We start from the raw sequence: 27,850 nt of genomic DNA on the forward strand, positions 1-27,850 counted from the left end.
CCTCTGGTCTGAGCTTGCAAATCAGGGCTCCAGGCCAGTCCGAGGAGCTCTGCCCTGGGTATTCTGAGGCTGGGGCCAGAGGCAGATGGCCTTTGAGTCAGCACCCAAGCTAATCCGGTGCCAAGGCTGCTTGGAATGAGATGTCAGCGACCCGAGTCCAAGGTCTAGCCCTGTTTTCTGATGATGGGGCCAGAAACTCAGCTTTCTCTCTCTGGCAGTTTTTGGAGAAATCCTGGTCTCTGATGATCATTAGTGGGCCACCTACAGTATGCCAGGCACATACTGGGTGCAGGGACATGGCTGTAATGGAGGCAAGCTCCTGACCTGGAAGTTCTAATCCCTATGTCAGAAGAAATGGGAAATAAATCAGAAAAGTAGAGTCTATCATGGACTGTGGACGAAGAGCAAGCAAGGGAAGGAGACAGACCTGCTCACAGAGGGTGAGGGGCCGGGGTAGGGGATTCTCAGCCAGGGAGGGCAAAGAGAACACCCAGGAGGAGGTGAGGTGCAGCTGACTCCTGAAGGAAGAGAAGCAACTAGGTTCGCAGATACCGCAGAGCATGTTCCAGGCAGCAGGAACAGGAAGTGCAAAGGCCCTGGGGTGGGACTCTGCTAGGCCCTTGGAGGGTTGTTGGGGCTAGAAGCGGGGTAAGTGTTGGGGAGATGGAGAGAGGGGAAGCCTAGGTCTGCGGAGCCACATCACCTTCTTTCTTTGCAACACAGGCGCCTGCAGAGGACCTCTGGCGCCGCCGCACTGTGGTGCTGGCTTTCGCTTTATTTCGTCCCCCCTCTCAACCTCCTGGCCCGCAGGCTGCTTCTGGGACTCCAGGAGGCTCTAGTCGAGTGGCCTTAGGATCCATGCTTCAGTTTCCTCCTCTGTAAAACGCAGCGACTAACGGAGCCTTACCGGCAGGTGGCGGGGAGGGGGGCCAGATAATTCACAGCAGTGAGCAGACAGCGGCGCTCAGTGAGTTCAAGCGGCCACGCCGCACAGGACGAACTGTCCCCATCACTCAGGCGGAGACAACTGAGGCCGGGGAAGGCGGGGAGTTGAGCGCTCCGGGGGTGAGTGTTCCGCTCTGGGCGCGCACGCAGCGTCTGGCACCCGGGGGCGCGCACGCCGAGCGGCCCGGCCGGGGGCGGGGCCGGGGCCGGAGGCGGGGCCGGGGGCGGGGCGGCGCGGGATCCGGGCCGCGGGGGCAGCGGCGGCTGCGGGACTCGCCAGTCCCGACGGGAGCGGGTCCGAGGCGCAGCCTGAGCCCGTCATGGAGCAGCCCAGGAAGGCGGTGGTGGTGACGGGTACGCTGATGGCGGCCGCGGTGACAGCGGCCGCGGGCAGGGGCGGGTCGGGCGGCTCCAGAGCCGGCGGGGTCGGGAGGGGCGCGGTGGCCGGGCGGGGCAGGTGCTAGAAGTCGTCTTAGGTTTGGAAGATGTCATCGCCCAGCTCAGTCCGCGCAACACGTAGAAAGTGAAGAAGGAGCGCCCCTGTGTTCCCACTGTCAAGGGTCGGGGCAGGCAAGGGCGTGGGGGTCCGGTCAAGTGCCCAGCGCGGAGCAGGCCCCTCGGACGTCCTTCCTTCCCCAGGTGAGGACAGTGGCTCTCTGGGCAACTGTCTTCTGTCTGCCCGGCTGGTGGGCAGGACTGGACTTATCCCTGCCCCTCCCGAGGTCGGGCCTGTCCCCACCCACGGCCCCAGGGGACAAAGGCCAATTTGCGGGCAGGAAGTGCCCCAGTGACAAATGAACCTCCTGGCAGCCAGTGCTCCCCCAGCCCTGCGCTAAGAGGGGGCTGCTCTCCTGAGGCAAGAGCAGGTGGAGGTCGGGGGACCTCGAGCGGGTAGCCGCTCTCCTGTTGTCGCCAGGACCGGCTCAGTCAAAAATCTTTCCGCCCCGGGCTGTTTATGGGCGAGTCCCTCCCCGCTGTCACCAACTCCCTGAAACTAACTGTTCCTCCTCGAGGAGACTCCGCCTCAGGGCCACGTGGGCGTCAACTTCCGCCGGGCCTCTGGCTGGGGGTCATTTTGACCCTCTGTCTGGAGGGGTCAGAGTAGGAGATCCCGCTAAGGTTCACGCAAGTGTTTGTGGACCCGGGAGGGTGAGGCTGGGCCTGGAATTCTCAGGAAGATAGAAGAAGGCACTCACTCAACAGATGTGTGTAATTGGGGCGACGGTCACTGCCCCCCCCCCCCCCCCCCCCCTGCGCAGCCCTCCTGTATCTGGTTATTTGTTCCTCTAGTGTCCGCTATGCAGGGAGCCACCGGAGTGGACTTTTTCCTTGCATGAGTTCACGATATGTTCACTATCTCCATTTGGCAAAGGGGAAACAGGCTCACAGAGGTCACCCTGTTTGTAGGTGGCTGAACTGAGACTCATACTTAGTCTAGGAAGGAGGAGAGAGGGGGTAGAGAAATCCTGCCCCCACTGGGGGGGGGGAGCCTGCTGTTCCAGGACACAGCATCCCTTCCGGGGGGGGGGGGCTTGACACCACCTGGGACCCTCAGTCTTCTTGGGGGTGTTCATTTTTAGGCAGGGTGACAGGGTGATCAGAGTAGAAGAGCTGTGGACTCTCATGAATCTGGTTTAAAATCCCAGCTCTTCTGCCTTCTGGCTGTGTGACCTTAGGCAGCTGTTTTCACCTCTCTGTGCCTTAGTCTCCCTCCTGTAAAAGGGGCCCAGGAAGCAGCCTTGGCTGAAAGGGGGCTGCGGTGAGGCCGAGTGCCACAGTGCGTGCAGAGCACTTAGCACATCCTCAGGTGGACTCTCTTGGTTTGTAAGTGGGGCTGGAGTTTGAGCAAGTGGACAGGAGGGTGGCAGGGTGGTGTCCCGTCAGCCTGTCCTGGGAGACACCCACACGCATCCCTTAAGGGCTGTTCCTTACTTTGTGGTGGTTCACGGAGCCCAGAGGCTCTGCACAAAGACGGCGAGAAAATAATTGTAGATGGGGGTCGGGGATAGTGGAGGAAATCTCGAGGGGAACAGGCCAGCCCTTTCTGGGGCCAAAGGAGGCCACTGGCCCCTTGCTGGGCACAAAAGTCAGGTGACGGTGAAGACAAGAAAGGACAGTTAAAAGCGGTTAACAGCAGAGAAAGGAGGGGGTGCTCCGAAGGCCCCTGGGTGCACCCAAGAACACAGGACCAGGCCCCCTGACATTGTCCCACGTGGCAGGTGCTCTCGAAGATCCCTGTTCCCCCAGGTGGGGCAGCAGCCTGACCTTGGGCAGGCCAGAAAAGATCACTGGGTGGTGATTTTTGTTTTTGTTTTGTTTTTTTGCAGGGTTTGGCCCTTTTGGGGAACACACTGTGAATGCCAGCTGGATTGCAGTCCAGGTAACTCAGATCCGGAGGGTAGGAATCAGGCTTGGGGCTGGGGTCCCCCTGGAGATATATGGCACCAAAGAAGGGAAGGAATCTATGAAGAGAACGTCTCCCTTGAAGTTTCCTGCAAAACATTTATTCCCGATACACTCTTCTTTCCACATGGGAACCACTGTCACTTGCACCTGTCGGCTTGCTCTGCACCGAGCACTCTGAATTTCCCCCACAACCCCTTGCACGGTTGGGGGCACTGATTCATGTGCCCACTTTACTGATGAGGCAACTGAGGCCCAGAGAGAGTTATCTGAGGTCACACAGTGAGGAAACTAGAATGGCATTGCCTCAAAGGTGCCCCATGCCCCAACCAGGTTTGGGGGTGACCAGGCAGGGATGTTGGGGGGGATGTATTAACCTTGTTGAGAGGATATAATGACCTTCACTGTTGCCTCCCAGCAGCTGGGGGAGGAGAAGGCTGCATATTGGGGGGGGGGGGGTGCCTTTCCCACTATCCTGAACAGGTTGTTAGCCTGCAAGCCTTCCAGTTTCTTTGTCAGATGGGGCATTTGGAGAGACAGACGGGAACAATGGGGAGAGAGAAAGAGAGAAACGTTTTCTCCTTATATAAATCAGATCTGCAGAGACCGGAGCCAAACTCATGTTAATCCTAGCCCATTAGCTGCTTGATTTAAAGCATCCCCTGCTTTTCACTCCAGAGCCCTGACTTTGGAGAAAAATCCAAGTTAAAACCTCAACGCATCAACCCCTAGCTGGGGGGCCCCCCACCTCTTATGCCACCCCTCATATAGACCTCAAAATCGTGGCGACTTTCCTTTTTCAAAAAATGTGCGCCCCACCTTCTGAGCGGGACAGAGGGACGGGGTCCCCGGGACCCTGCAGATGGAAGCGTGTCCGGGGCCCTGTCCATTGCACCCGCTCCCTGGAGCCCCAGACAAAAAGGAAACAGCGTGTTTCTGAGGACGTTGTGTGTCTGGCTTTGTGCGAGTTTCAGACAGGAGCCTTCACGGGGCTGAGTGGACACAAAGCCGTGTGTCTGAATTCCTGGGCCCCAGACACTATGATCTGCATCTAAATAGGAGAAAAATCAATTAAACAATCTTTGGAAATCCCTCCGGGCTTTGGGATGTGGATGGTGGGGGACGGCCGCTTTTCATCCCGCTGCCCGAGGGGAAATACCCCCTGATATTTTGGTTGCCCAACTTGCCAGACCTGGCCTCTGGAGGACTTTGAGTTTTCTTCCTCAAGCTTAGGAAACAAGAAGAGAGGCTTCTCCACCATTCCCTGGATAAAAAGATGCCAACCTTCCCAGATCTGAGCGTTTCCCTTAAAACAAAACCCAAACAAACACAAAATTGTAGTTGCTTGTACATACTTTGAGGGAACGCGTCGGCGTAGCTCCACGAAATTTTCCGCACGTGCCCCTTCGCGTCACCCGCGTCCGGATCAAGATCTAGAACATTCCTAGCCCCCTTCTCTTCGCAGAAGAGCCTTGTGCCCCTTCCTAGCTATTTCCCCCCAGGCGTAAACCTCTCTGTTGACTCCCCCCCAACTCCCCCGCCCCCGCTGCCGCCGTGGGTGACACCTGTTCTAGAACTCGGCACCAATGCAGTTGCACTCGGGTCGGGTACCTTCTGCACAGCACAGTGTCTGCGGGTTCCTTCCGTGGGGTGGCTGGGAGCTCCCCTTGGTGTGTTTTAATTGACCTGGGTGAAACGGATTTGCCCGTGCAGAGGGTGTCCCGTTGGGTGGGTGGAATCCATCCCTCAAGAAAATGTGCCTCGGCATGTTCTTGCTGTGATCCAGACCTGAGTTCTGAGTCAGTCCCCTCAAGCTGAAGATGGGAATTTTGTTCCCCGGGCTGAGCAGCAGTTAACTTCCGGGCCCTACTGACTTTTCAGAAGCCCAAGCTGTCATCTGTAGAAAGAACCCCTCCTCTCTCCCAGGGACCAGCTAACTTCTCTTGTCTCTCTCTCTCTCTCTCTCTGTCTCTCTCACCTTCTCTTTATCTGTCTCTGTGTCTCTCAGACTCCCTCTGGTCTCTCCCTCTTTCCCCTTATGGCTCCACCTGTCTCTCTGTACATCTGTCTCTGTCTCTGTCTTTCACTCTCTTCTCGCCGCTGTTCCCCCCACCTCCTCTGTCCGTCTGTCTCATCTGACCTTCCTTCTGCATGCTTTGGGTGAACGTGTGCTCTAGTGGAGAGTGAACTGTTTCCCACAAGCCACAATGGGGAGGTGGGAGTGCTGGGGACGGAGGGCACCCCCTTTTCATCTTTCCCCAGGGTGGTGCTGCCCCTCAGCACCTCTCACAGAAGGGGCTTAATCTTTGGAGTGTCCTGTCTCCTCCTGGGTCTAGGGTGGCGGGTGTGGGACACTGGCTGCAGATCTCTCTTCCTAGGAGGCTCAGGTGGGTGTCAAGGGCCGGGACCCCCTTGGCTTGGGGCCGTCTGGAGTGTTCCCTGCCCAAGCGCCACGAGGAGGAGCTGGGTCACAGGTCCTGGTGACATCACGGGACAATTACTGCCACAGTGAGTCTAGACAGACCTGCTAAGGATATTAACCAGGGAACAAAGGGGGTCTTTGTCGTGGGGTCAAGGGAATCGGTCAGATGCGGCCTCGCGGCGGGGTCTTGTCAGGTAGACTGGGGTCTAGACAATGCGCCGTCTGGGGCGCGGGAGCCCTGTTCGTTTCACGGGTGTGTGCTCAGCAGCCACGCTCACCGCGGTGTCGTGGGACTTGGGGTATGCTTGCCGCTCCCCTCCTCCCCCAGGAGGACTGTCCAGCCCTGCTGGGACAGAAAGCATTCCGAGGCAAAGAATTCAGCTAGATTACAGGCCACCCGCTTCTGATCACTTCGGATGAGCCTTATATAGCCGCTCCTTCTCCCGCCACTGCCTTGTTAAAATTGGGGAATAACTTGCATAAAGCGACACTACAGATCTTTAGCGCCCCTAACACTTCAGTGAAGAGTATCTCTACCCCTGTCAGGGATATTTCGGTCAACATAGTGACCCATTTCCAGCAACCTGGAATGTTCCCTCCTGCCCCGCATCGCTTCCCCAGCACCCTCCGCCCTGCCCCCGAGGCAGCTGCCGTCCTGACCTCAGTCACCTTGCATGAGTTTTTGGCTAGCCTCAAACTGTGACTGAACGAGATGGCACAGCCTCTGTGTCCCCTGTGGGCCAGCTGCTTTTGCTTAGCCTGAGTTGGTGGCAGGAGGGCGACCGGCTCTTTTCCCGACTCACCCCCTCCTCCCACTGACCTTGGCATTGAGGGGCTTCAGGGTTTGCTCCCAAAGAATGAAACGGCAGGGGCACTGTGGAGGGGTGCGTGGAGGTGGTGGTATATTTTCCGTGGCAGCTTTCTTAGTTTAGATTTTTTTTGCCCCCCAGATGAGGGGGCGGGGGCTAGGTGATGACCCAGAGCACAGGAGGAGCAAAGAGCAGGGCAAGAAGGCTACTCCCAGGGCACCTGGCTGGCTTGGTCAGTAGGGCATGTGACTCTTGATCTCAGGGTTGTGAGTTCGAGCCCCACGTTGGGCATGGAGCCTCCTTAAAAAAGCAAAAATTGAAAAAAGAAGGCAGTGAGTCATTCCACGGCTCCTTGGTGAGGCCAACTCATTTCCTACCACCGAGAACCGATGTGGGCATGTGGCCATCCCACTAATGCTCAAGAAACATCACCCAGTGGAGACAGCCCTTGAGTTGATCTAGGCAAGTGACGCTGCTCAGAACAGAGTGCCCGTCCTGCCGGGCAGAGAGGATCCGTAGGGAGGGCCTGCTGTCATCACATGTCATGGTGGCCACCAGGAGGGTTATGGTGCCCCAGAGAAGGTTTCTCGGGTTGGTCACCAATAGAGTTAGTATCCTTTGTCCCCCTGCCCACAGAGGTGGTTTCCCCAAGTACACGTGTCTGGGCTTGTGGGTGCCCTGGCCTGTGGACAGCTCCCCAACTGGAACCAAACAAGTAAAGGTGATTTTTTGGTGGGAGGGGACAAGTGAGCGAGGGCAGAGAGAGAATCCCAGGAGGGGCAGAGAGAGAGAGAGAGAGAGAGAGAGAGAGAGAGAGAGAGAGAACAAGTAGGGGAGGGGCAGAGAGAGGGAGAGGGGATCACAGACAGACTCACACCATCAGCGCAGAGCCCGACGTGGGGCTCGAACTCAGAAACCATGAGATCACGACCTGAGCCCAAGTTGGACGCTTAATGGATTGAGCCACCCAGGTGCGCCCCTGCCCTGAGTCATTTAGAGGTCAATTGCAGACATGACACCCCCTTGACCCCTAAATAATTCACCGTGCATTTCCTAAAACACAACCTCAGCACAATGATTAAAGTCAGACTCCTTTAACATAGATGCAATGCTACAACTTAGAGCCCTTATTCAGAGTTTGCCAGCCTCCTCATTCATGTCCTTCACAGCAGAAGAAAATTCCACATCACACATTGTGTTCAGTTGTTCTACCTCTTTAATCCCCTGTAATCTGGAAAGTTCCTCGGTCTTTCTTTGTGTCTCACGTCAGGACACTTGCTGAGAACTGCTCAGTTCTTTGGAGAGCGTCCTTCGGTGTGGTTTGTTTGACGTTTCCTCTTGATTACACGGAGGCTGCAGGTTTTGGTAGGAGGTCCTCAGAAGCGATGTTGTGTCCTTCTTGGTGCATTGTATTGGGAGTCACCAGAGTTTGAAGTGTCTTGTGACTGGTGTTGTTGACCTCGATCGTTTGCTAAAGATGAGATCTGGTGGACTTCTCTCCTATGATATTATGATCTTGCCCTTTGTCATTAAAAAGTACCCTGTCGTGAGATACTTTGTAGTGTATAAATACTTGTTTGGACTTACTTTTAGCCTCCCCTGGTGAGTGTTGCCTGAATCAGTTTTTATTTTAGTTGATGGCTACCAAATGGCAGTTTTCTAGTTCCAGCTTTCCTTTGACACTTTTTTTAATGTTTATTTATTTAGAGAGAGGCGGGGGGGAGGGGCAGAGAGAGAGGGAGACACAGAATCCGAAGCAGGCTCCAGGCTCCGAGCTGACGCGGGGCTCGAACCCACACACCACGAGATCATGACCTGAGCCGAAGTCAGACGCTTAACTGACTGAGCCACCCAGGCGCCCCTCCTTTGACACTTTTTTTGGTCTCCTGCTTTTAGGAGCTTATTTGTATCCACGTGGACTTACTGCCCTCAAGATATGACCATTACTCACTCTCGGTCTTTATTTTGATGTTCAAATTGTTGGTGTTCAGATTGTCTCAGATTTGGCTCGTGCCATTCCCTCCAGGCTGGCTCCGGTGCCCTTTTTGTGTGTCCCCATCATTCTCCGAGCGTGTCGCTTTTTGTTGTTTTTTTGTCTGGTTGGTTTTTTGGTTCCAGAGTCAATTTTTGCAAATGAGTTATTTCAGAATAATTTTAGAACCTAACTTACGAATTCAGAAAGATTGCACAGATAATACAAAGGGTTCCTGCACATGCCTCGCTTGATTTCCCCTAGTGTGAACATCTTAAATAACTACTACATTTCTCGAAATGAAGAAACCAACCCTGGTCCACCACTATTAGTAAACTCTGGACTTTGTTCCGGTTTCATGAGTTTTCCCACTCATGTCCTTTTCCTGTACCAGGATCCCATCCAGGATCCTTCATTGCATTTCACTGGACATCTCTTTCTATTTTCTTTTCTGATTTCTACCTGAGTCTTGGATGTCAAGTGCTTCGTGTCCTTTTTTTAAAAAAAATCAAGATTGGGCGCCTGGGTGGCTCAGTCGGTTAAGCGTCTGACGTCGGCCCAGGTCATGATCTCACGGTTCGTGAGTTCGAGCCCCGCATCGGGCTCTGTGCTGACAGCTTGGAGCCTGCTTCAGATTCTGTGTCTCCCTCTCTCTCTCTCTCTGCACCCCCCCAGCTCATGCTCACACTCTGTCTCTGTCAAAAATAAATAAACTTAAAAAAAATTTAAAAAATAATAAAAATAATAAAAAAACCAAGATATAATCTTACTGAAATACAATCACGTGCCATAAAGTTCCTCCTGGTACAACCATCACCACTATCTAATTCCAGAACTTTTTCATCACCCCAGAAAGAAACCCCATGCCATTAAGCGTCACTCTCCCATTCTTCCTTTTTCCTAGTGCCTGATAATTACTAATTTACTCTCCATCTCTATGGATGTGCCTGTTCTGGACATTTTATGTGGAGTCATACATCATGTGGCCTTTTATGTCTGGCTTCTTTCACTCAGCATCCCGTTTAATTTATTTTGTATTTTTTAAAGCATTTTTAAAAATTTTTATTTATTTATTTTGAAAGAGAGAGAGTGGGGGAGGAGCAGAGAGAGAGGGAGAGGGAGAGAATCCCAAGCAGGCTCCACACTGTCAGCAAGGAGCCTGACACGGGGCTTGAACCCACACACTGTGAGATCATGATCTGAGCTGAAATCAAGAGCCAAACGCCCAGCTGACTGAGCCACCCAGGTGCCCCTCAGTGTCGCGTCTTCAGAGTCCTTCCCTATTGTAGTGTGTCCGCACTTCATTCCTTTTTATGGCTGAATAATATTCCATTGTGTGGGCATACTGTTTGACTAGCCATTCAATCGTTGATAGCTATTTGGGTTTTTTCCACCTTCTAGTTGTCGTGAATCATGCTGCTATGGACATTCACATTCAAGTTTTTGTGAGGACGTAGGTTTACGTTTCTCCTAGGTATACATAGACCTGGGAGGGGGACTGATGGGTCATGTGGGAACTCCAGGTTCGCCCATGTACTTTCCCTGCTCCGGCCTTGGAATCAGCAAGTTCAACAAAAAGCCTTCATTTCTGGCCTCAATAATAACATTTAAAAACCAGGAGCTGGGGGCTGGGTTTGCTCAGTACTGCTGGGGTGTCGTTACTTGTGAGCTGTCAGTGGGCAGGGGGGGAAGCAATGATGCATCGGCTCACACACCCACCCTTACGTGCACCCATTTCTTTTTATTTAAAAAAATTTTTTTAATGTTTATATATTTTTAAGAGAGAGAAAGAGAGCGAGCACGCACGGGTGGCGGAAGGGCAGAGACAGAAGGAGACCCAGAATCCGAAGCGGGCTCCAGGCTCTGAGCTGTCAGCACAGAGCCTGAGGCAGGGCTCGAACTCACGGACCGCGAGATCATGAGCTGAGCTGAAGTCAGACACTTAACCCACCGACTCACCCAGGCACGTGTAGATTAAAAAAAATTTTTTTTAACGTTTATTTATTTTTGAGAGAGACAGAGACAGAACGCCAGTGGGTTAGGATCAGAGAGAGAGGGAGACACGAAATCCGAAGCAGGCTCCAAGCCATCAGCACAGAGCCCAATGCGGGGCTCGAACCCACAGAGCTGTGAGATCGTGACCTAAGCCGAGGTCAGACACTCAACCGACTGAGCCACCCAGGCGCCCCAGGCACCTGTAGATTTTAGATTCCCCATCGGGATGGGGAGAAAAGGCAGAGAGAGGAATTCCAGAAAGTTCTGCAGGGTTTAAAATTGGAATCGGGATAGTTCCCAGCTTTCAACAAGTGAAGAAGTACGGTTGGCAAGGAGCCAAAGGCTGAATCTCCAAGGGGGAGAGTCCGGGGCATGGGGAACAGAGTGCTCAGATTCCTGACTCAGGGACAGGAGCCGAAGAGCAGCTATTTTCCCTCCTGTTACCAGCGCCACCCCCACCCCCACCCCCCAGCCTGATGTGGACATGATCGCAGATGCCTTTAGTGCCTGCGCCCTGGGGGCGGGGTGGGGGTGGGGGGGAAGCCAGCCAAAGGGAAGGCAGTTAATACAGACCATGGCTTCCTGCCTTGTTCTTTCTTTGTCCTTTTAAAACGGAGAGAAAATCAAGGAAGAAATCCAGGAGAAAATCAAGGGAGAAAATCAAAGGAAGAGACAGAGCCCGATGCGGGGCACGAACTCCCGAACTGTGAGATCATGACCTGAGACAGAGCCAGATGCTTAACCGACTGCGCCACCCAGGCGCCCCCAAAGACTTTATTTTTAAGTAATCTCTCCACTCAAGGTGGGGTTTGAACTCACAACCTCGAGGTCAAGAGTCACGTGCTCCACTGACTGAGCCAGCCAGGCAACCCTGCACCATTTTACATCCTTACCGGCAGTGCACAAGGGCTCCAACTTCTCCACGTCCTCCTCAACCCTTGTTATGTCTTGTCTTTTTGATATTAGCCATTCTGACAGGTGTGAGGGGATCCCTTGTTGGGATTTTGATCTGCATTTCCCTGACGACTGATAATGTTGCGCATCTTTTCATGTACTCATTGGCAATTCGTATAGCTTCTTTGGAGAAATGTCTATACATATCCTTTGCTTTTTAAATTAAAAAAAAAAAAACATTTTAGAGAGGGTGTGCAAGCTGGGGAGAGGGGCAGAGGGAGAGAGAGAATCTTAAGCAGTCTCCGCGCTCAGCGCAGAGCCCGACATGGGGCTTGAGCCCACGCCCCTGGGATCATATGACCTGAGCCCAAATCAAGAGTCGGATGCTCAACCGACTGAGGCAGGTGCCCCCGGCCTTTGCCTATTTTTTTTTTAAATTTTTTTTAACGTTTATTTATTTTTGAGACAGAGAGAGACAGAGCATGAATGGGGGAGGGTCAGAGAGAGAGGGAGACACAGAATCTGAAACAGGCTCCAGGCTCTGAGCCGTCAGCACAGAGCCCGACGCGGGGCTCGAACTCACAGACCGCGAGATCATGACCTGAGCCGAAGTCGGACGCTTAACCGACTGAGCCACCCAGGCGCCCCAGGCCTTTGGCTATTTTAAAACTGGGTTGTTAATTTTGTTGTTCTTCTTGTTATTGAGTTGTAGGCATTCTTTATATCTTCAAGATTTTGATTCCTTGTCCGATACGTGATTGCAAATGTTTCCCCTCATTCCATGGGCTGTCGTTTCACTCTGTTGATTGTGTTCTTTGGTGCACAAAAGTTTTCCATTTTTATCAAATCGAATTTCTCGGTTTTGGTTTTATTGTCTGTGATTTTGGTGTTGTTGAATTTGTTTTTCAGAGGAAAAAAAGAGCTCAGTGGGTCTCTTCGTAGGGACTAGGGGAAGATTCATTTATAAATTCTCAAATTTTTCCCCTGCCTCTAGGATGTGCTGAGTCAGAGATCAGAAAAGCAGGTTTTGATTTCGGTCTTCAAACTTGATCTGTATGGATTTTTTTTTTTTTAATTTTTTTTTTTCAATGTTTATTTATTTTGGGGACAGAGAGAGACAGAGCATGAACGGGGGAGGGGCAGAGAGAGAGGGAGACACAGAATCAGAAGCTGGCTCCAGGCTCTGAGCCATCAGCCCAGAGCCTGACGCGGGGCTCGAACTCGCAGACCGTGAGATCCTGACCTGAGCTGAAGTCGGACGCTTAACCGACTGTGCCACCCAGGCGCCCCAATCTGTATGGATTTTTAAAAAATTGCTCTTTGGGGCGCCTGGGTGGCTCAGCCGGTTAGGCGTCCGACTTCGGCTCAGGTCACGATCTCGAGGTCCGTGAGTTCGAGGCCCGCGTCGGGCTCTGTGCTGACAGCTCGGAGCCTGGAGTCCGCTTCGGATTCTGTGTCTGCCCCTTCCCTGCTCATGCTCTGTCTGTGTCTCAAAAATAAATAAATTAAAAAAAAAACTTATTATTTATTTTTTTAACATTTATTTATTTTTGAGACAGAGAGAGACAGAGCATGAACAGGGGAGGGGCAGAGAGAGAGGGAGACACAGAATCTGAAACGGGCTCCAGGCTCCGAACTGTCAGCACAGAGCCCGACGCGGGGCTCGAACTCACTGACCGTGAGATCGTGACCTGAGCCGAAGTCAGACGCTTAACCAACTGAGCCACCCAGGCGCCCCAATAAAAAAAAAAAAACTTAAAAAAAAACTGCTCTTTAATGTCCTTATCTACTAATTAATTCTACCATCTCTGTTGTTCCTGGACTGTTTCTGTTGATTGATTTTTCTCTTCATTAAGGGTTCTAGTTTACTGCCTTTTTTTTTTTTTTTTTTTTTTGCTTGTCTGGTAAGTTTCACTTTCCTGCCAGACCTGAATTTTACCTTGTGGCCCGCTGGATGCCTTTTTATTTCCTCGAAATATTCTTGAGCTTTGCTCTGGGATACGGTTAAGTTGCTGGAAACAGTTTGATCCTTTCCAGCCTTGCTGTTAAGTTGTTGTTTTTTTGTTTGTTTGTTTTGTTTTTTTTTTTTTAGGCAGGACCAGAATAGTCTTTATGCTGGGGCTAATTTTTCTCTACTTCCTTATGAAGTTTTTCCATTCTGGCTGATTCACACCTTCTGCTCCTTTCGAGGCTCAGTCCCTGGTCTTGGCACACCTATATGCCCATTAAGTTCTCAAACTCTCAAAAGATGTCTGCATTGATCAGGCTCTCCCTTTCCCCTCCCCCCCTCCCCCCAGCTATCTTCTTTCTAGGACTCTGCTCTGCAAACTGTAGCCTTCTTACCTTTTCTAGAACCCCAGCTTTGATGCCTCTGTGTCTGAAAAGTGTTATTTTACACATTTTGTCTGTTTGTTTCCAGTTGTTCCAGATTGGGGGGAGCGGCGGGGAATCTGATTCTGGAGGCTCCGTTTTAGCCAGGAAGAAATGGTGCTTTTTTTTTTTTTTTTAAAGGAAGCACATACATGTTTTATTTAAAAAAAAAAATTTTTTTTAACATTTATTTATTTTTGAGACAGAGAGAGGGAGCATGAACGGGGGAGGGTCAGAGAGAGGGAGACACAGAATCCGAAACAGGCTCCAGGCTCTGAGCCATCAGCCCAGAGCCCGATGCGGGGCTCGAACTCACGGACCGCGAGATCGTGACCTGGCTGAAGTCGGACGCTTAACCGACTGCGCCACCCAGGCACCCCATCCCTGTGCTGGAGTTTAAGACTCCCCCCACATGGGGGGGCGCCTGGGTGGCTCAGTCAGTTGAGTGTCCAACTTTGGTTCAGGTCATGATCTCACCATTTGGGAGTTTGAGTCCCGCGTTGGGCAGTGAGGTTTCAGCTGCCCAGATCCTCTCTGCCCCTCCCCCACTTGCGCGCGCGCATGCGCTCTCTCTCTCTCTCTCTCTCTCTCTCTCTCAAAATTAAAAAAAAAAAAAATAATAAATAAATAAATAAATAAATGAAGACCCAATGATTTGGGGCACCCAAGTGGCTCAGTCAGTTAAGCGTCCGACTCTTGATTTCAGCTCAGGTCGTGATCTCACGGTTTGTGAGTTTGAGCCCCATGTCGGGCTCCACGCTATTAGTGCGGAGCCTGCTTTGGATTCTCTGTCTGTCTGTCTGTCTCTCTCTCTCTCAAAATGAATAAAATAAACTTAAATGAGATTTCCCATACAAGTACACCATGCCCGCCACCCCCTTGGTGTCTTGTCTCCAGGTGACCTTGACGCACCCTCTTGGGGGGGGGGGGGCAGTTGGGAATTCTCTGTCGGTGAGAAGGGACCTGCCTTTCCAGGTGTTGGATGCTCTCCAGCAACTGCGGTCAAATGAGCCGTGGAGTTGGGACAGCGTGGATAGCAAGGTCAAGGCAACCAGATAAAGTAGCCCTGAAGCCACGTCAGGGGATGCAAGAACTCGCTCGCAATGAATTAATTCGGCGAAGCCAAGGGCATGCAAAAAGGCTTTGTCTGGGACCCCACATCCACCAGTGGTAGCGTTTTCCAACCACTGCACGCGATCTGAGAATGATAGGAAACCATCCTGCAGTGGTCATTATTCATTATTCAGAGTATCAGTTAAAAAAAATTTTTTTTTAATGTTTCTTTGTTCTTTGAGAGAGAAAGAGAGAGAGCACGAGCAGCGGAGGGGCGGAGAGGGGGAGACAGAATCGGAAGCAGGCTCCAGGCTCTGCGCTGTCAGCCCAGAGCCCGATGCGGGGCTCGAACCCACGAACGTGAGATCATGACCTGAGTCGAAATCAAGAGTTGGACGCTTCACCGACTAGGCCCCCCGGGCGCCCCTCATGATGTTTTTAAGCCACCTCATGCTCAAGATTGTTAGAGGGTCCCTAAGGGGGTGGGTCCACCTGTGGACGTGAACTGAGATCCTGCTATGTGTGGCATGCGTCAAGTCTACATATAATTCTCATCAGGTATAATGAAGGGGAAAGTATAGTAACAAACAACAGAGACAATAGTCGTAATGGGAGCCGACATTATCTGAGCACATACGATGTGCCGAGCATTTCTTGGAACTATTAGCCTGTATGCGTTCGTTTAATTCTTACAGCTACCTTGTGAAAAAACTACTTTTTTACCCCCATTTTATGGATGAGGAAACAGGCTCAGAGAGGTTAAGTAAGTTGCCCAAGATCACACAGGGTTCAAACCGGGGCGCCCAGCTTCAAAGGCCGCAGCGTTATGCTGCTGCCCATGGAGATGCAGAGAGAGTTTGAGAAGAGGGAGCGGGGAGGGGAGCGAGGGAGGAGCTTTGGGGCTGGGCCAGCGCGCGCACCTTTCCTTCCACTCTGCACACTGAGTCTGGAGCCCCACCTGCTTTCTGAGGACGGGTCAGTTTACCCCCTGGGAACGCATTAACCCTGCAGCCCTCACCCAATGCCACAACACTCCCTCTCGTCTCCCTTCCAGGAGCTGGAGAAGCTGGGGCTTGGCGACAGCGTGGACCTACATGTGTATGAGATTCCAGTCGAGTACAAGACGGTCCAGAGGCTCATCCCTGCCCTGTGGGAGAAGCACAGCCCACAGGTGAGTGGGGCGAAGGCAGGTGCTTCCTCATCAGGACCTGCAGGTGGGCACCCCGCACGTGGATGATTTGTGTGGCTTTGTTCCTGCTTCAATCACATGGCCGATGCCCATGGTCTTGTCCCCCAAAGGGCCACACTTTCCCGGGTTACCCGTGGATGCGAGGGAGGAGTGCAAACATCTGCGACCCCACAGAGCCTGGCTCCGTCCCTCTGGACTTCTGTGTCACTCACGACCCATTTAGTTACAGGTGACAGTCAAAGCCCACCTTAACTCAGCTTAAGCACAAACGCTTGTAAGCTTCAGGTATAGCTTGATCCAGGCACTCGCCCAGTGTTATCAGCCATCCCTCTTGGCCCTTCAGCTTTGCTTTGTGCCTCGCTTTTGCTCTGGCAAAGATAGGTGGCTGCTGGCCCCTACCCTACCGACTCAGCCCCTCAGCGGAAAGAAAACATCTTTCCTCTTGATAATTGCCCAGAGTCCATGGCTGATTCTCCCTGGCCACCGGGGTCCCCTGCCAGTCCCTGAGCCAATCACTATGGCTGGGGGTTGGAGGGAGGAGTGCTCTGATTCGTGAAGCCTGGTCACATGCCTCCTCTGGTGGCCAGTGGGTGGTCTCACCTCTCTCTGACCCTCTTGAAAGGGGGTTCCACAAGGGGACCATGAGTATGGGAGGGAGCTGTGATGCAGTGTAATGGAGGCCAGACAAGAAGGAGCCACACTCTCCCACCACAGACACATGTGACTCCAAGGGGTCAGGAGTGGAAGTTGCCTGGGAAGTTACCTGGGTGGTGTCTCTGAGAAGTGAGGTAACTGGTCGCCCGTGGGCGCCCCACCCAGCTTCCCACACTAGCCTGCCTTGCAGATTTTCCAGGGCCGTCCAGTGGAAACTTCCTTCCTAATGAGCCCTCCTCTCGAGTCTCAAGTGGACTTTGTCCCTTGTGAGAGGGGGACCTGGAGGCTTAGTGAGACGTGACCAAAGGTTCTGTCAATGGACATTTTCTTCTGCTTTTTCTTTAAAAATTTTTTTTAAATGTTTATTTATTTCTGAGAGAGAGAGAGTGAGAGACAGAGCATGAGCGGGGGGAGGGGCAGAGAGAGAGGGAGACACAGAATCTGAAACAGGCTCCAGGCTCTGAGCGGTCAGCCCAGAGCCCGACGCGGGGCTCGAACTCGCGGACCGCGAGATCGTGACCTGAGCCGAAGTCGGACGCTTAACGGACTGAGCCACCCGGGCATCCCTCTTCTGCTTTTTTTTTTTTTTTTTTTTTTAATTTTTTTTTTTTTTTTAACGTTTATTTATTTTTGGGACAGAGAGAGACAGAGCATGAACGGGGGAGGGGCAGAGAGAGAGGGAGACACAGAATCGGAAGCAGGTTCCAGGCTCTGAGCCATCAGCCCAGAGCCCGACGCGGGGCTCGAACTCCCGGACCGCGAGATCGTGACCTGGCTGAAGTCGGACGCTTGACCGACGGCGCCACCCAGGCGCCCCCCTCTTCTGCTTTTTCTGTGCAGTCCTGCCTTTTTCTAGTTAAACAGATAAAAATACCCTAAAGCATGAACATGTTTTGAAAAATTTTTCCGACCGTAGAGAATCACCCCTGCCTGGTCAAGTGGCACCATGATTATTGCCATTTTATCACTCACACACGTATCTGCACACACGCGTGTGCATGTGTGTTAGTATGCACACGCATGTGCTGTTTCAACAACCTGCGTGGACTGGGTTCCTGCGGCTGCTGTAAGAATTGGCCGTAAACTTCGGACCACAGAAATGTAGTCTCACGTTTCCGGAGGCACAGAAATCCAACGTCAAGGCCTCAGCAGCTATACTCTCTCTCAGGGGAGGGTCATTTGGGGTCTCTTCCAGCTTCTCCCTCTGTGGTCACGTGGGCTTCTCCTCCTCTCTGTCTCTGGCTTTTCTTCACGTGTCTCTTTTACGGACATTTGTCATTGGATTTGCGGCCCACCCAGATGATCCAGGAAGATCTCGTCAAGAGATCCTTTACTCACTTACATCGATAAAGACCCTTTTTCCAAATGAGGTCACAGTTGCGATTTCCAGGCAATTAGGACAGGGCTTTTTTTTTTTTTTTTTTTTTTGCATGCGGGGGGCGGGGGGGGGTATCACCTTGCAGCTCATTATACAACAGCTGCTGCTTTGTTTTCACATTCACCAATATTCAATTTATGGAACTCCAGATAGGACAGTGCCAGATGTGGGGCGTCCGGTAGTGAATCAACTAACCTTGAGACTCCAAAGAGTTAGATTCTCCAGCATTATGGCCCATTAGACATCATCACTCCCTTCTACTGGACACTTTAATCTTCTACTAGCCACACTTAAAAGGTATAAGAACAGGGGCGCCTGGGTGGCTCAGTCAGTTGAGCGTCCGACTTCAGCTCAGGTCGTGATCTCACGGATCACGAGTTCGAGCCCCGTGTCGGGCTCTGTGCAGACAGCTCGGAGCCTGGAGCCTGCTTCCGATTCTGTGTCTCTCCCTCTCTCTCTGCCCCTCCCCTGCTCATGCCCTTGCTCTCTCTCTTTCAGGAATAAACATTTTCCAAGTTTAAAAAATAAAAAAAAATAAATGTTTATATATTTTCTTACAGTGCCCTCTCTGGGTGTAAGCATATACACAAATAATAAGTAATAGTTGAAATTCGACTGTACTTAACCTGGTGTCCTGCTTGTTATAAATATTTTGTTGTGAGCATTTTATTATGTAGGTCATTAGAAATCCTCCCTTATATCACGTTAACCGGCTGGGTAGATTTTAGTAATTGACATGACTGCCCTCCTATTATTATGCTAGTGCTTTCATACTTTTTTCTCATTTTTATGCAAAACCCTGACGTGATCACTGACAGGTTATTACCTCTTTCGCTTCGATCCCTGAAAGTTACACCATGTTTTTTTTGCATTTGGCAATACGTCCTGAAGGTCATCCTGTATAGAACTGCTTTTGGTATGTTAACTCCGTAACATGTCCAGCCAACCGCCTACTAACGGCTAAGGAGGTTGTTTCTGGTATTTGATTGTGTTAACACAGTTGCAACGAACACCCTTGCGTGTTTTACAGCCTTGCGTGTTTCGCTTGGCCTGTACCTTTGTGTGGGGCCGACTGCGTGGTCTATTCCAGCAGCAAGAGGCCAGAAACGACGTAACTCCAGGCAGAGCCCCGAGAGGATGCTGTCCTCTCCTGCACCTGGGGTGGGGGGGACCCCCAGTCTCATGGCCCTGCCCGTCTGTCTGCAGCTCGTGGTGCATGTGGGGGTGTCGGGCATGGCGACCGCGGTCACACTGGAGAAGTGCGGGCATAACAAGGGCTACAAGGGGCTGGACAACTGCCGCTTCTGCCCCGGCTCCCAGTGCTGCGTGGAGGACGGGCCCGAAAGCATTGACTCCATCATCGACATGGATGCTGTGTGTAAGAGGGTCACCACGCTGGGCCTGGATGTGTCAGTGACCATCTCCCAAGATGCCGGCAGGTAGGGCACCTTGGGGTGATTGCGAGCAGTGGCTTCCCTCCTCCACCGGCCCAGGCTGGCGTTGAACAAGCCAAGTGCGTTGACTTTGGCCTCTGCGGGCTGAGCACTCACCGTTCCCGAGGCTCAGAGCTAAGTACGTGCACATGACAGGTGCCACGGATTCTGCTTCTGGGACTCATTATGTGTGGATCTGCCCACCTCTCCCCTGCTCTGGGTGTTAGCATCTGCCACCTGGACGCTGCTGCCCCGGCCGCCTCCCTGGTGTCCCTCCCTCCACCTCTGCCCCGGCCCTGAGGGTCCTCTTCCTCCAAGTGGTTGGTTTCTGTTTGTGTTTTCTGTGGCTGTTGTAACAAAAACCATCACCTTGGTAGCTGAGGACAACAAGAACGTATTGTCTCCCAGTTCTGGAGGCTAGAAGTCCAAAATCAAGGTGTTGGCAACGTTTGCTCCTTCTGGAGGCCCTGAAGGGGAATCTGTTCCCTGCCTCTCTCCCGGTTTTTGGTCTGCAGGTAACCCTTGGGGTTCCTTGGCTTGTGGCCACATCACCCCGATCTTTGCCTCCGTCTCCACATGGCCTTCTTCCCTGTGTGTGTATTTACATGACCTTTTCATGAGGACATCAGTCATGGGATATAGGACCTACCTGAGGCCAGTATGATTTCATATTAGCTAACTATATCTGCAAAACCCCTATATCCAAATGAGGTTCTGGGTGAACATACATTCCAGGAAGAAACTCTTCAGCCTCTTACAAGCTCTTTTATAAATTTAAGTCTGATGGTGTTCCCTTCCTTGCTTAATCCCTCCTGCAGCTCTCACGGCACCTAGAATAAAATCCAAGCTGTCTCCACCACCGTCCATAGGTTCTGTGTGGTCTGGCCCCTGCCCACCTCTCCACTCTCATCTGCCTTTGCTCTTCTGTCCCCCACTGCATGCCAGCCACACAAGCCAGCCTCCTCCAGTTCCTCAAACACAGCACGCTCACTCTAGCCTCAGGGCCTTTGCACATGATATGGCCTCTGCCCTCATGTGCAGATCTCACCTCCCTCTGATAAGGTGTCTTTCAGGTTTTAGCTCCAGCACGTCGCCTCCTTGGAGGGGGGGCCTCTGCAATCTCCTGGACCAACTTAGGTCCCCTCTGTTCAATGCCCTCTCAGCACTAGGTGTCTCCATTTCTCAACACTCTGTACACTTCTCCAGCCCAAAGGCAGCAGGTAGCAGATTCAGTAGACTGAATGGAGTAACCGAATTCACCATCGTTCTGTTTTTATTTTTTTTAATGTTTATCGGTTTATTTATTTTGAGAGAGAGATAGAGAGCGAGCGGGGGAGGGGCAGAAAGAGAGGGACACAGAGAATCCAGAGCAGGCTCCACGCTGTCAGCGCAGAGCCCGATGCGGGGCTCGAACTCACGAACCTTGCTTGAGATCACGATCCGAGCCAAAACCAAGAGTCAGACGCTTAACTGCCTGAGCCACCCAGACGCCCCCATCATTCTGTTTTTTAAAACTAATTCCAAAGGGCACAGATAATTCCAGACTATATTCTCATGTGTTCCCACTGGGAAAAATTCTCTTGCCCTCTCTCCTTCTCCCTAGCGATCCCTCTGTTAAAGCTGAGACTTAAATTGTAAAACTTCCTATGCACCGACACCTTTCCGTAGACGGGTAACCCTTGAACGACATGGGGGTAGGGCTGCTGATCACCCCCCTGCATACAAAATTTGCATAACATTTGACTCCCCCCACCCCTGCCAAACTTTACTACTGTGAGACCACTGTTGACCAGAAGCCTTACTGATAACATAAACAGTTGATTAACACACATTTTGTATGTTGTGTGTGTGTGTGTGTGTGTGTGTGTGTGTGCGCGTGCTGTATTCTTACAATAAAGTAAGTTAGAGAAAAGAAAATGTTATTAAGAAATTCATAAGGAGGGGCTCCAGGCTGGCTCGGTCAGTAGACTGTGTGACTCTTGATCTCGGGGTAGTGGGATTAGGCCCCCACGTTGGGTATAGAGCTTACATTAAAAAAAAAAAAATCAGGGGCGCCTGGGTGGCTCAGTCGGTTGAGCGTCCAACTTCAACTCAGGTCACGGTCTTGCAGTTCGTGAGTTCGAGCCCCGCGTCGGGCTCTGTGCTAACAAACAGCTCAGAGCCTGGAGCCTGCTTCCGATTCTGTATCTCTCTCTCTCTCTCCCCCTCCCCCGGTCGTGCTATGCCTCTTTCTGTCTCTCAAAAATAAGTAAATGTTAATTTTTTTTTTTTTTAATCATAAGGAAATGGGAGCTAACCCAAGTGTCCACTGATTGATGAGTGGAGAAAGAAGATATGATACACACACACACACACACACACACACACACACACACACTGGGATATTATTCAGCCATAAAAAGAACGAAATCTTGCCCTTTGCAACTCCATGGATGGAGCTAGAGAGTATAATGCTCAGCAAGATAAACCAGTCAGAGAAAGACCAATCCCATGTGATTGCACTCATATGTGGAATTTAAGAAACAAATGAGCAAAGGGGAAAAAAAGAGACAGAGAGAGAGAGAGAGAGAGGCAAACCGAGAAACAGACTCTTCACTACAGAGAACACCCCAGTGGTGCCCAGAGGGGAGGGGTGGGGGTGGGTGAAGTCGGTGATGGGGAGCAGCGAGGGCACTTGTCATGACGAGCACCAGGGGTTGTCTGCAACTGTTGAATCACTATATCGTACGCCTAAAACTAGTATCACGCTGTATGTTAACTAACCGGAATTAAAGTGAAAACAAACAACAACCACAAAAGAAAACCATAAGGAAAAGAAAATGCATTTACGGCACCGGGCTTACTGGAAAAAAAACCCTCGTGTAAGGGGACCCTTGCAGTTCAAAGCCATGTTGTTCAGGGATCGAGGGCACGTGAACACTTGGTCCTCCAGTTTAGGCTTTTGTCCTATTTTGTTTTGCTTTTATGCGGCTGGGGTTACGTGATGTGTATGTTCTTGAGATGTCCCTTCGTCGGTTTCACTCGTGGGCACGCGGCACGGGTCCTGGTGGATTCTCCGTTTCCCTCTGGATCCACCGTGTGCCTTGTAGATGGCTGCATAGTATTCCCTTGTGTGGATGAGCCGATTTATTAAGCCACTCTTCAGTCAGCGGACGTTTAGATTGCGCCCTGGCTTGTTTGAGCTGCTACAACCAAATACCACATACTGGGCGGCTTATAAACGACAGAAAGTAATTGCTTACACTTTTGGAGGCTGGGAAGTTGAAGATCAAGGCACCGGTCCGGTCCTGTTCTAATGAAGACCTCCCTCTGGGCTGCAGCCCCCTTCGTGCTGCAGCAGGAGGAGGGAGATAGCTCTCTGGGGGCTCTCCCGTCCCAAAGGCTCCACCTCTTAAGACTATCACATCGGGAGTTAGGGGCTTCAACAGTGAATTTGAGGCTGGACATTCAGACCGGGGCAGGTTACTTCCCATTTTTCGACTTTTCTACTTAACAATGCAGCAAATGCCTTGTTGGTCTTTCCTGTGCCCTCATGCCAAGGGCTTCTGAAGATAGATTCCAAAAACCAGAAATAATATGTCACGAAGTCTGGGCATTTGTGATGTACTAGCTAGCCTGCCCAATTTTCCCCCTGGGGCAATTTGCATCGCCACTGGTAGCATCTCATGCTGCCTCCTTCCTCACATACACACCAGCACACGAGGTTATCGGGGTTTTTCGTTTTTGCCAGCCTGGGGAGGGTGAAGCAGTCGGTGTTCCATCCTGTGGCTTTCTGGCGAGGTTGGGGGTCTTACGGTAGATCTGGATGGAGGCTGTCCTGTTAGTCTGTGTACTGACTCTCTGTCCCTGTTTTGGTCTCCCTTCTGCCACCCCCCCCCCCCCCCGCCATGCCCTGCAACGTAGGTACCTCTGCGATTTCACCTACTACACCTCTCTGTACCAGAGTCATGGCCGCTCAGCCTTCGTTCATGTGCCCCCGCTGGGCAAGCCGTACAACGCAGACCAGCTGGGCAGGGCGCTGCGGGCCATCATCGAGGAGATGCTGGACGTCCTGGAGCAGTCAGAAGGCAACATCAACTGTCGCCACAAACACTGAGAGCCTCTTAGGCCTCCCAAGACCTCGTCCCACTAGGGACCCTGGGAGGGACAGCTGCCTTCCGGGGCCTGGCCAAGGAGGATACGCCTGACAGCTGGGGATCTGATTTGGATCAATATTCCGACTTACACACCTCTTCCTTTTTCTCCGCAAAAGGGCTGGTCGATTTGCAAGGGGTGGCTGAAGATTTTTCCTCCATCGCCCTTTGCTTTAGGGGACACCGCCACGGAGGCCGGGAAGCCCGTGGGTCCCGATCTCCACGGGGAATCCTGGCCGAGTGGATCTCTGCTCTTTGATCCCGCAGCTGGGGCCCCCTGTTCACCTGCCTGTCTAAGTCTCCGGTGAAGGGATTCCGGTGTTCCCCCCCGTCCATGACTGGTTTTTCCCAAACTTAAAAACTCCTTGAAATGTCTTTGCCCTGATTCATGTCCCAACAGCCTGGACAGCCCTGGAAAGGGCTGCCTTGGGATATGGCAGGGGCTTTTTTTTTTTCTTTCTCCTCTCTCTCTCTCTCTCTCTCTCTCTCTCTCTCTGTCTCTCTTACTCTGGAGCGGGGCTGCCGGTGGAAAGCAGACCTTGTCATTTTGACATGCACATGACTGTTGTGTTTTTTTGTTTTTTTTTTAACGTGTAAAAATTTATAGCAGCTGCAAACCCACCCCACATTTGGCCTGGATTTTTGCGGACTTGGTGCTGGGGACCAGCTTACTGCTCTCCTCGTGGCGGTGGGGGCAGAATGGGGCCTGGGGGCCGGAGTTTGCCGAACTCCTTGTGTGCTGGCGTGTTTGAGCACGAGGGTGGCGAAGCAGCCAGGGGGCTTTTGTGTAGATGGTTTTGGAGCCGCGCCCAGGACTCAGGAGTAAATTTTGATCTCACTCCCTGGCAGCTTTGAACTTGCCAGCCGGGGGTGAGAGTAACGCCACCCAGCTGGACCTTGATTACCGGTCAGAGGGAGAGAACGGCCACAGCAGTCAGGAAGCCAACTGAGGAAAACACCCATTCGGGGAGGGATCTACTACTTTGGGGGACTGTGTGGTTTTATCATGCCCCTAAGTGTGAGGTGTGCTGGAATCTGATGCCGTGTTGGAGCGTGTCGGTGTTTCCCAGCATGCAGTTCTTTTGAAAACAGATGAGGGTTTTGCTTTGTTTTGTGTTGTTTTGTTTTCTTCAGCCTTCACCTTCTTCCCCTGTTGTTCCGATGGCCAGGGGAGGTCCTGCCTCTGCTGAGCTGCTGTGTCGCTGGGAAACCGGGTTGATGGGTTTCCGAGTTAAATGCATGTTCGGAGTCCTGGGTTTCCTCTGGATGGGGGGAGTGGAGAGAAGTGGGTGACTTGGGGCCGGCACTTGGCAATGGGTGTGGACTATGGCTGGCAGGTTGAGATGATTGGGGCTCTTTCTCCATGCCCGCCTGCCTTCTACCAGAAATGTCCCTTTCGCGTCCCCAGTCTGAGCTTGTAGTCTCCCGAGAAATCTGCAGCGTGGAATTCTGTGAGCAGAAATTGCGGCGCTTCCGAATATGGGGAGCTCGAGGCTCGTGGGTTAGCTCGGTTCCCCAAAGGTCCGATCTGCAGGTGTCGGGGGAGGAAACGAACCCAGGCAAGCTGGGGAGGGAAGGGGTGGGGCGTTCCTGGAGATGAGCCGCGTCTGCGCTTAGCTGGATACCCCCTGGAACCCAGACGCACCATCCCCAAACTCCGCATTTCCACCCTTCTCTGTGTGAAGCACCACGTGATTCAGAAAGTTACAGGTGTAACTTATTGTCCGATCATGGTTGAGTGTACGTACGTCATTTTTGTGTTCCGGCAATGGCTTTAGATTTTCTCATCCAGTCCAGCTGGAGTTCTCTCCTTGTCCACGAGGCAGAGCATTTCGCTCCTTCTTATTTAATCAGACAGCCATCGGACATTTCAGCCACTTCCTGCCAGCTCTTTGATCGTCCAGTTTGGGGCAGACTCACCTGTTCCCTCCGTGGCGTGTCTGTCCGCATTTATCGGGCCTTGGACTAAAAGGTCCTTGTGTGAGAAGGGAGGACCAAGCCCCGTTCTTCCTCCCTCATCATTTGCGGAGGCTCAGGGGGAGGGGGGCACGCAGAATGGGGCAGGGGGATGGCTCTGTGAAGTGGCTTAGCCGCGGGTGGAGGGGAGATGCTGAGAGGTGGGTGCGGCAGGTGTTAGTGGTAGAAAGATGGGCAGAGGGATGTGGTGGGAAGGCTGTTGGGGGAATCTTGTAGGGTCAGTGGGGAGGCGCCTCTCCCTGGGCCCCCGTGGCGGGGTGCCGAGGTGGGGGATGGGGACAGCAACAGTCATCTGGGTGTCTGGTGATGGCATGTCCTTTAAGGTGCCAGAGCCTCTGCACCTCATACCTTTCTTCTTCTCTCAGCCCCTTTGGCTCCCCCTTCCTCACCGAAGGAAGGTCAGTGGTATGTACTTGAGGGTGTAGCTTGAAAAAGAAACAAGAAGGCGTGGTTGGAGCGAAGGGAAGGTGGCAAGAAGCAGGAATTTGAGTCGGTGGCCTGGGTTTGTACCACCTGGCCCGCCTGGTCTGGGCAAGGAACAGCCAAAGGTCCCTTGGCCACTGGGAGAGACGGGGCCAGGTGGGGGACAGAGGTCAGGGCCAGGTGGGGGGGGGACGGAGGTCATGGCTTCCCAGGTGGTGCCAGGTCTTTGGGGGAAATGTCAGATTGCGATAGTTTCAGCAAGGCAAAGAGTTTTCCGCTGCCTTGCTCTTTGCTGGCACAGTGACTTCTGGAACAGAAAGGGCCTGCTCAGGGGGATGGCTGGAAGAGGAGATTCAGGATGCCTTTTTGTTGCCTTAGAAGTTTCTGCCAGGAAGCCAGGCCCGCTGGGGTGTGTGTGTGTGTGTGTGTGTGTGTGTGCACGCGCGCGCGCGCACCCGCGTGCCTGTGTCCCCCGAGGGCGACTGGGCCAGGGAGGGGAGCTGCTCCTGGAAATCCGCCCACCCCACCAGCCTCTTTTCTGCTGCCACTGTCTAGACTGTTGACCTTTGACCTCTCCACCCCTTGGAGTGTTTAAACCCAAAAGTCCCCTCTGGGGAGAGTGGGACAAAGCCCCATTCTTCTCCATGGCCCCAGCCTCCACCCCGAGACCCTCGAAAGCGCACGCGTGAGCCTGCAGCCGGGTGTGGGGACGTCGGTGGTCATACAGGCGGAGGCAGGCCACCGCGTTGCCAGGTGGCTCCTCGTGGCCACGGATCCCCCACTGTATCCATTGACTCCGGGCGGCCGAAAAGGGCTTTTGTTTTTATATCCCAGAGTGCATTTCCCTTCTCCAGGCACAAGTGCCTCAAAAGGGCCTGGGCCTGCTGGCTGGGAGGGAGAACATCTCTATTTTTGTGGTGAGGAAGCACATTAAAGGCCACGGACCCCCTCACACCCATGGCAGCATGGCTCTTTGGGGTGGGAGGCCATTTGCTGACATCCACATCTCGGGTGGATGCTGAACATTTCTGCTAAGAGACTCTGTCCTCCGGTTCATGGGCAGTTGTCACAAGCTGAGTGTCGCGGGCTCCCAGGTCTCTGGGGGACCTGTTCCAGCCCTGAGCTGCTCCTCCTGCCAAACCCATTTCTCCCCCTCTCTCTCCTCACCAAGCCTTCCTTTCAGCTGCCTGGAGACCCACAGAAGTGCCTGCCTCTCTAATAAACACGGGGCACAGAGAAAGGGGACGAGACGAGAAAGAGAGAAGTAACCCCAGGCTCTGGACCCCAGGGCCCGGGCCAGGGTCACCGGAGCCATTTGCAGAGGTGGGGTCTGGAGCGAGTGACTTTTGTGACTGACACACTTTGTCTCCAGGAAATCACAGAGAAAGCCAGTTTGGAATTGGGCTCTGTGCTTCCCGGGCGTGTGGCATCCCCAGATGCCAAGGAAGATGCCGGGATCTTGGGAAGCAGAATTGGCTTTTGCCTGCCCTAGGGGTACCTGGCATGTTTCTGGGGCTCCGTTAACATCTCAGGTTTCTATCTCATCCTGTATCTCTCTTTAGGAAAAACCTTTCCCACCGAAGGTAACTGCATTTTCTGTCCCCCAAGGTGGGCCTGGCCCCTGCACCCTCGGGGTGGCTTCTCCCTGACCCCCAGAGTTCCTGTGAGTGCCTTGTCCGAAACCCTCCTGGCTGGGACCCCTGGCTGGGGAGGGGTCTGTCGGACTTTGCTGGGGGCTGGGCTCTGGGACACCCCAATCTTGACACCCCAGAAAGCAAATAAAACAGTTGAAATATGTGA

The 27,850-nt window shown here is 52.6% G+C and overlaps 1 protein-coding gene across 4 annotated transcripts; it reads left to right on the forward strand.

The window, feature by feature from the left end:
- The first annotated feature begins 1,157 nt into the window (after positions 1 to 1,157).
- PGPEP1 (pyroglutamyl-peptidase I) lies at positions 1,158 to 27,850 on the forward strand. Of its 4 annotated transcripts, XM_047844224.1 has the most exons (5): positions 1,158 to 1,299; positions 3,273 to 3,325; positions 15,918 to 16,034; positions 19,291 to 19,523; positions 23,421 to 27,850. In XM_047844224.1, exons 1-5 carry the CDS (start codon positions 1,266 to 1,268, stop codon positions 23,611 to 23,613), a joined length of 630 nt encoding a protein of 209 aa, XP_047700180.1. In that variant the 5' UTR covers positions 1,158 to 1,265; the 3' UTR covers positions 23,614 to 27,850. The 4 variants fall into 4 exon arrangements, with proteins under 4 accessions (XP_047700180.1, XP_047700186.1, XP_047700204.1 ...); XM_047844230.1 differs by lacking the exon at positions 19,291 to 19,523; XM_047844248.1 differs by lacking the exons at positions 1,158 to 1,299; positions 3,273 to 3,325 and adding an exon at positions 5,637 to 5,856 and having other exon boundaries at positions 15,918 to 16,077.

Source organism: Prionailurus viverrinus, chromosome A2 (assembly GCF_022837055.1).
Source record: "Prionailurus viverrinus isolate Anna chromosome A2, UM_Priviv_1.0, whole genome shotgun sequence".
Lineage (NCBI taxonomy): Eukaryota > Metazoa > Chordata > Mammalia > Carnivora > Felidae > Prionailurus > Prionailurus viverrinus.

What these genes read in the sequence shown, in the direction of transcription:
- PGPEP1 (XM_047844224.1), top strand. Translation starts at nt 1,266, where the DNA reads ATGGAGCAGCCCAGGAAGGCGGTGGTGGTGACGG. An exon ending in GAAGGCGGTGGTGGTGACGG is followed by an intron (nt 1,300 to 3,272) that starts GTACGCTGATGG and finishes GTTTTTTTGCAG; the next exon opens with GGTTTGGCCCTTTTGGGGAA. An exon ending in ATCTCCCAAGATGCCGGCAG is followed by an intron (nt 19,524 to 23,420) that starts GTAGGGCACCTT and finishes CCTGCAACGTAG; the next exon opens with GTACCTCTGCGATTTCACCT.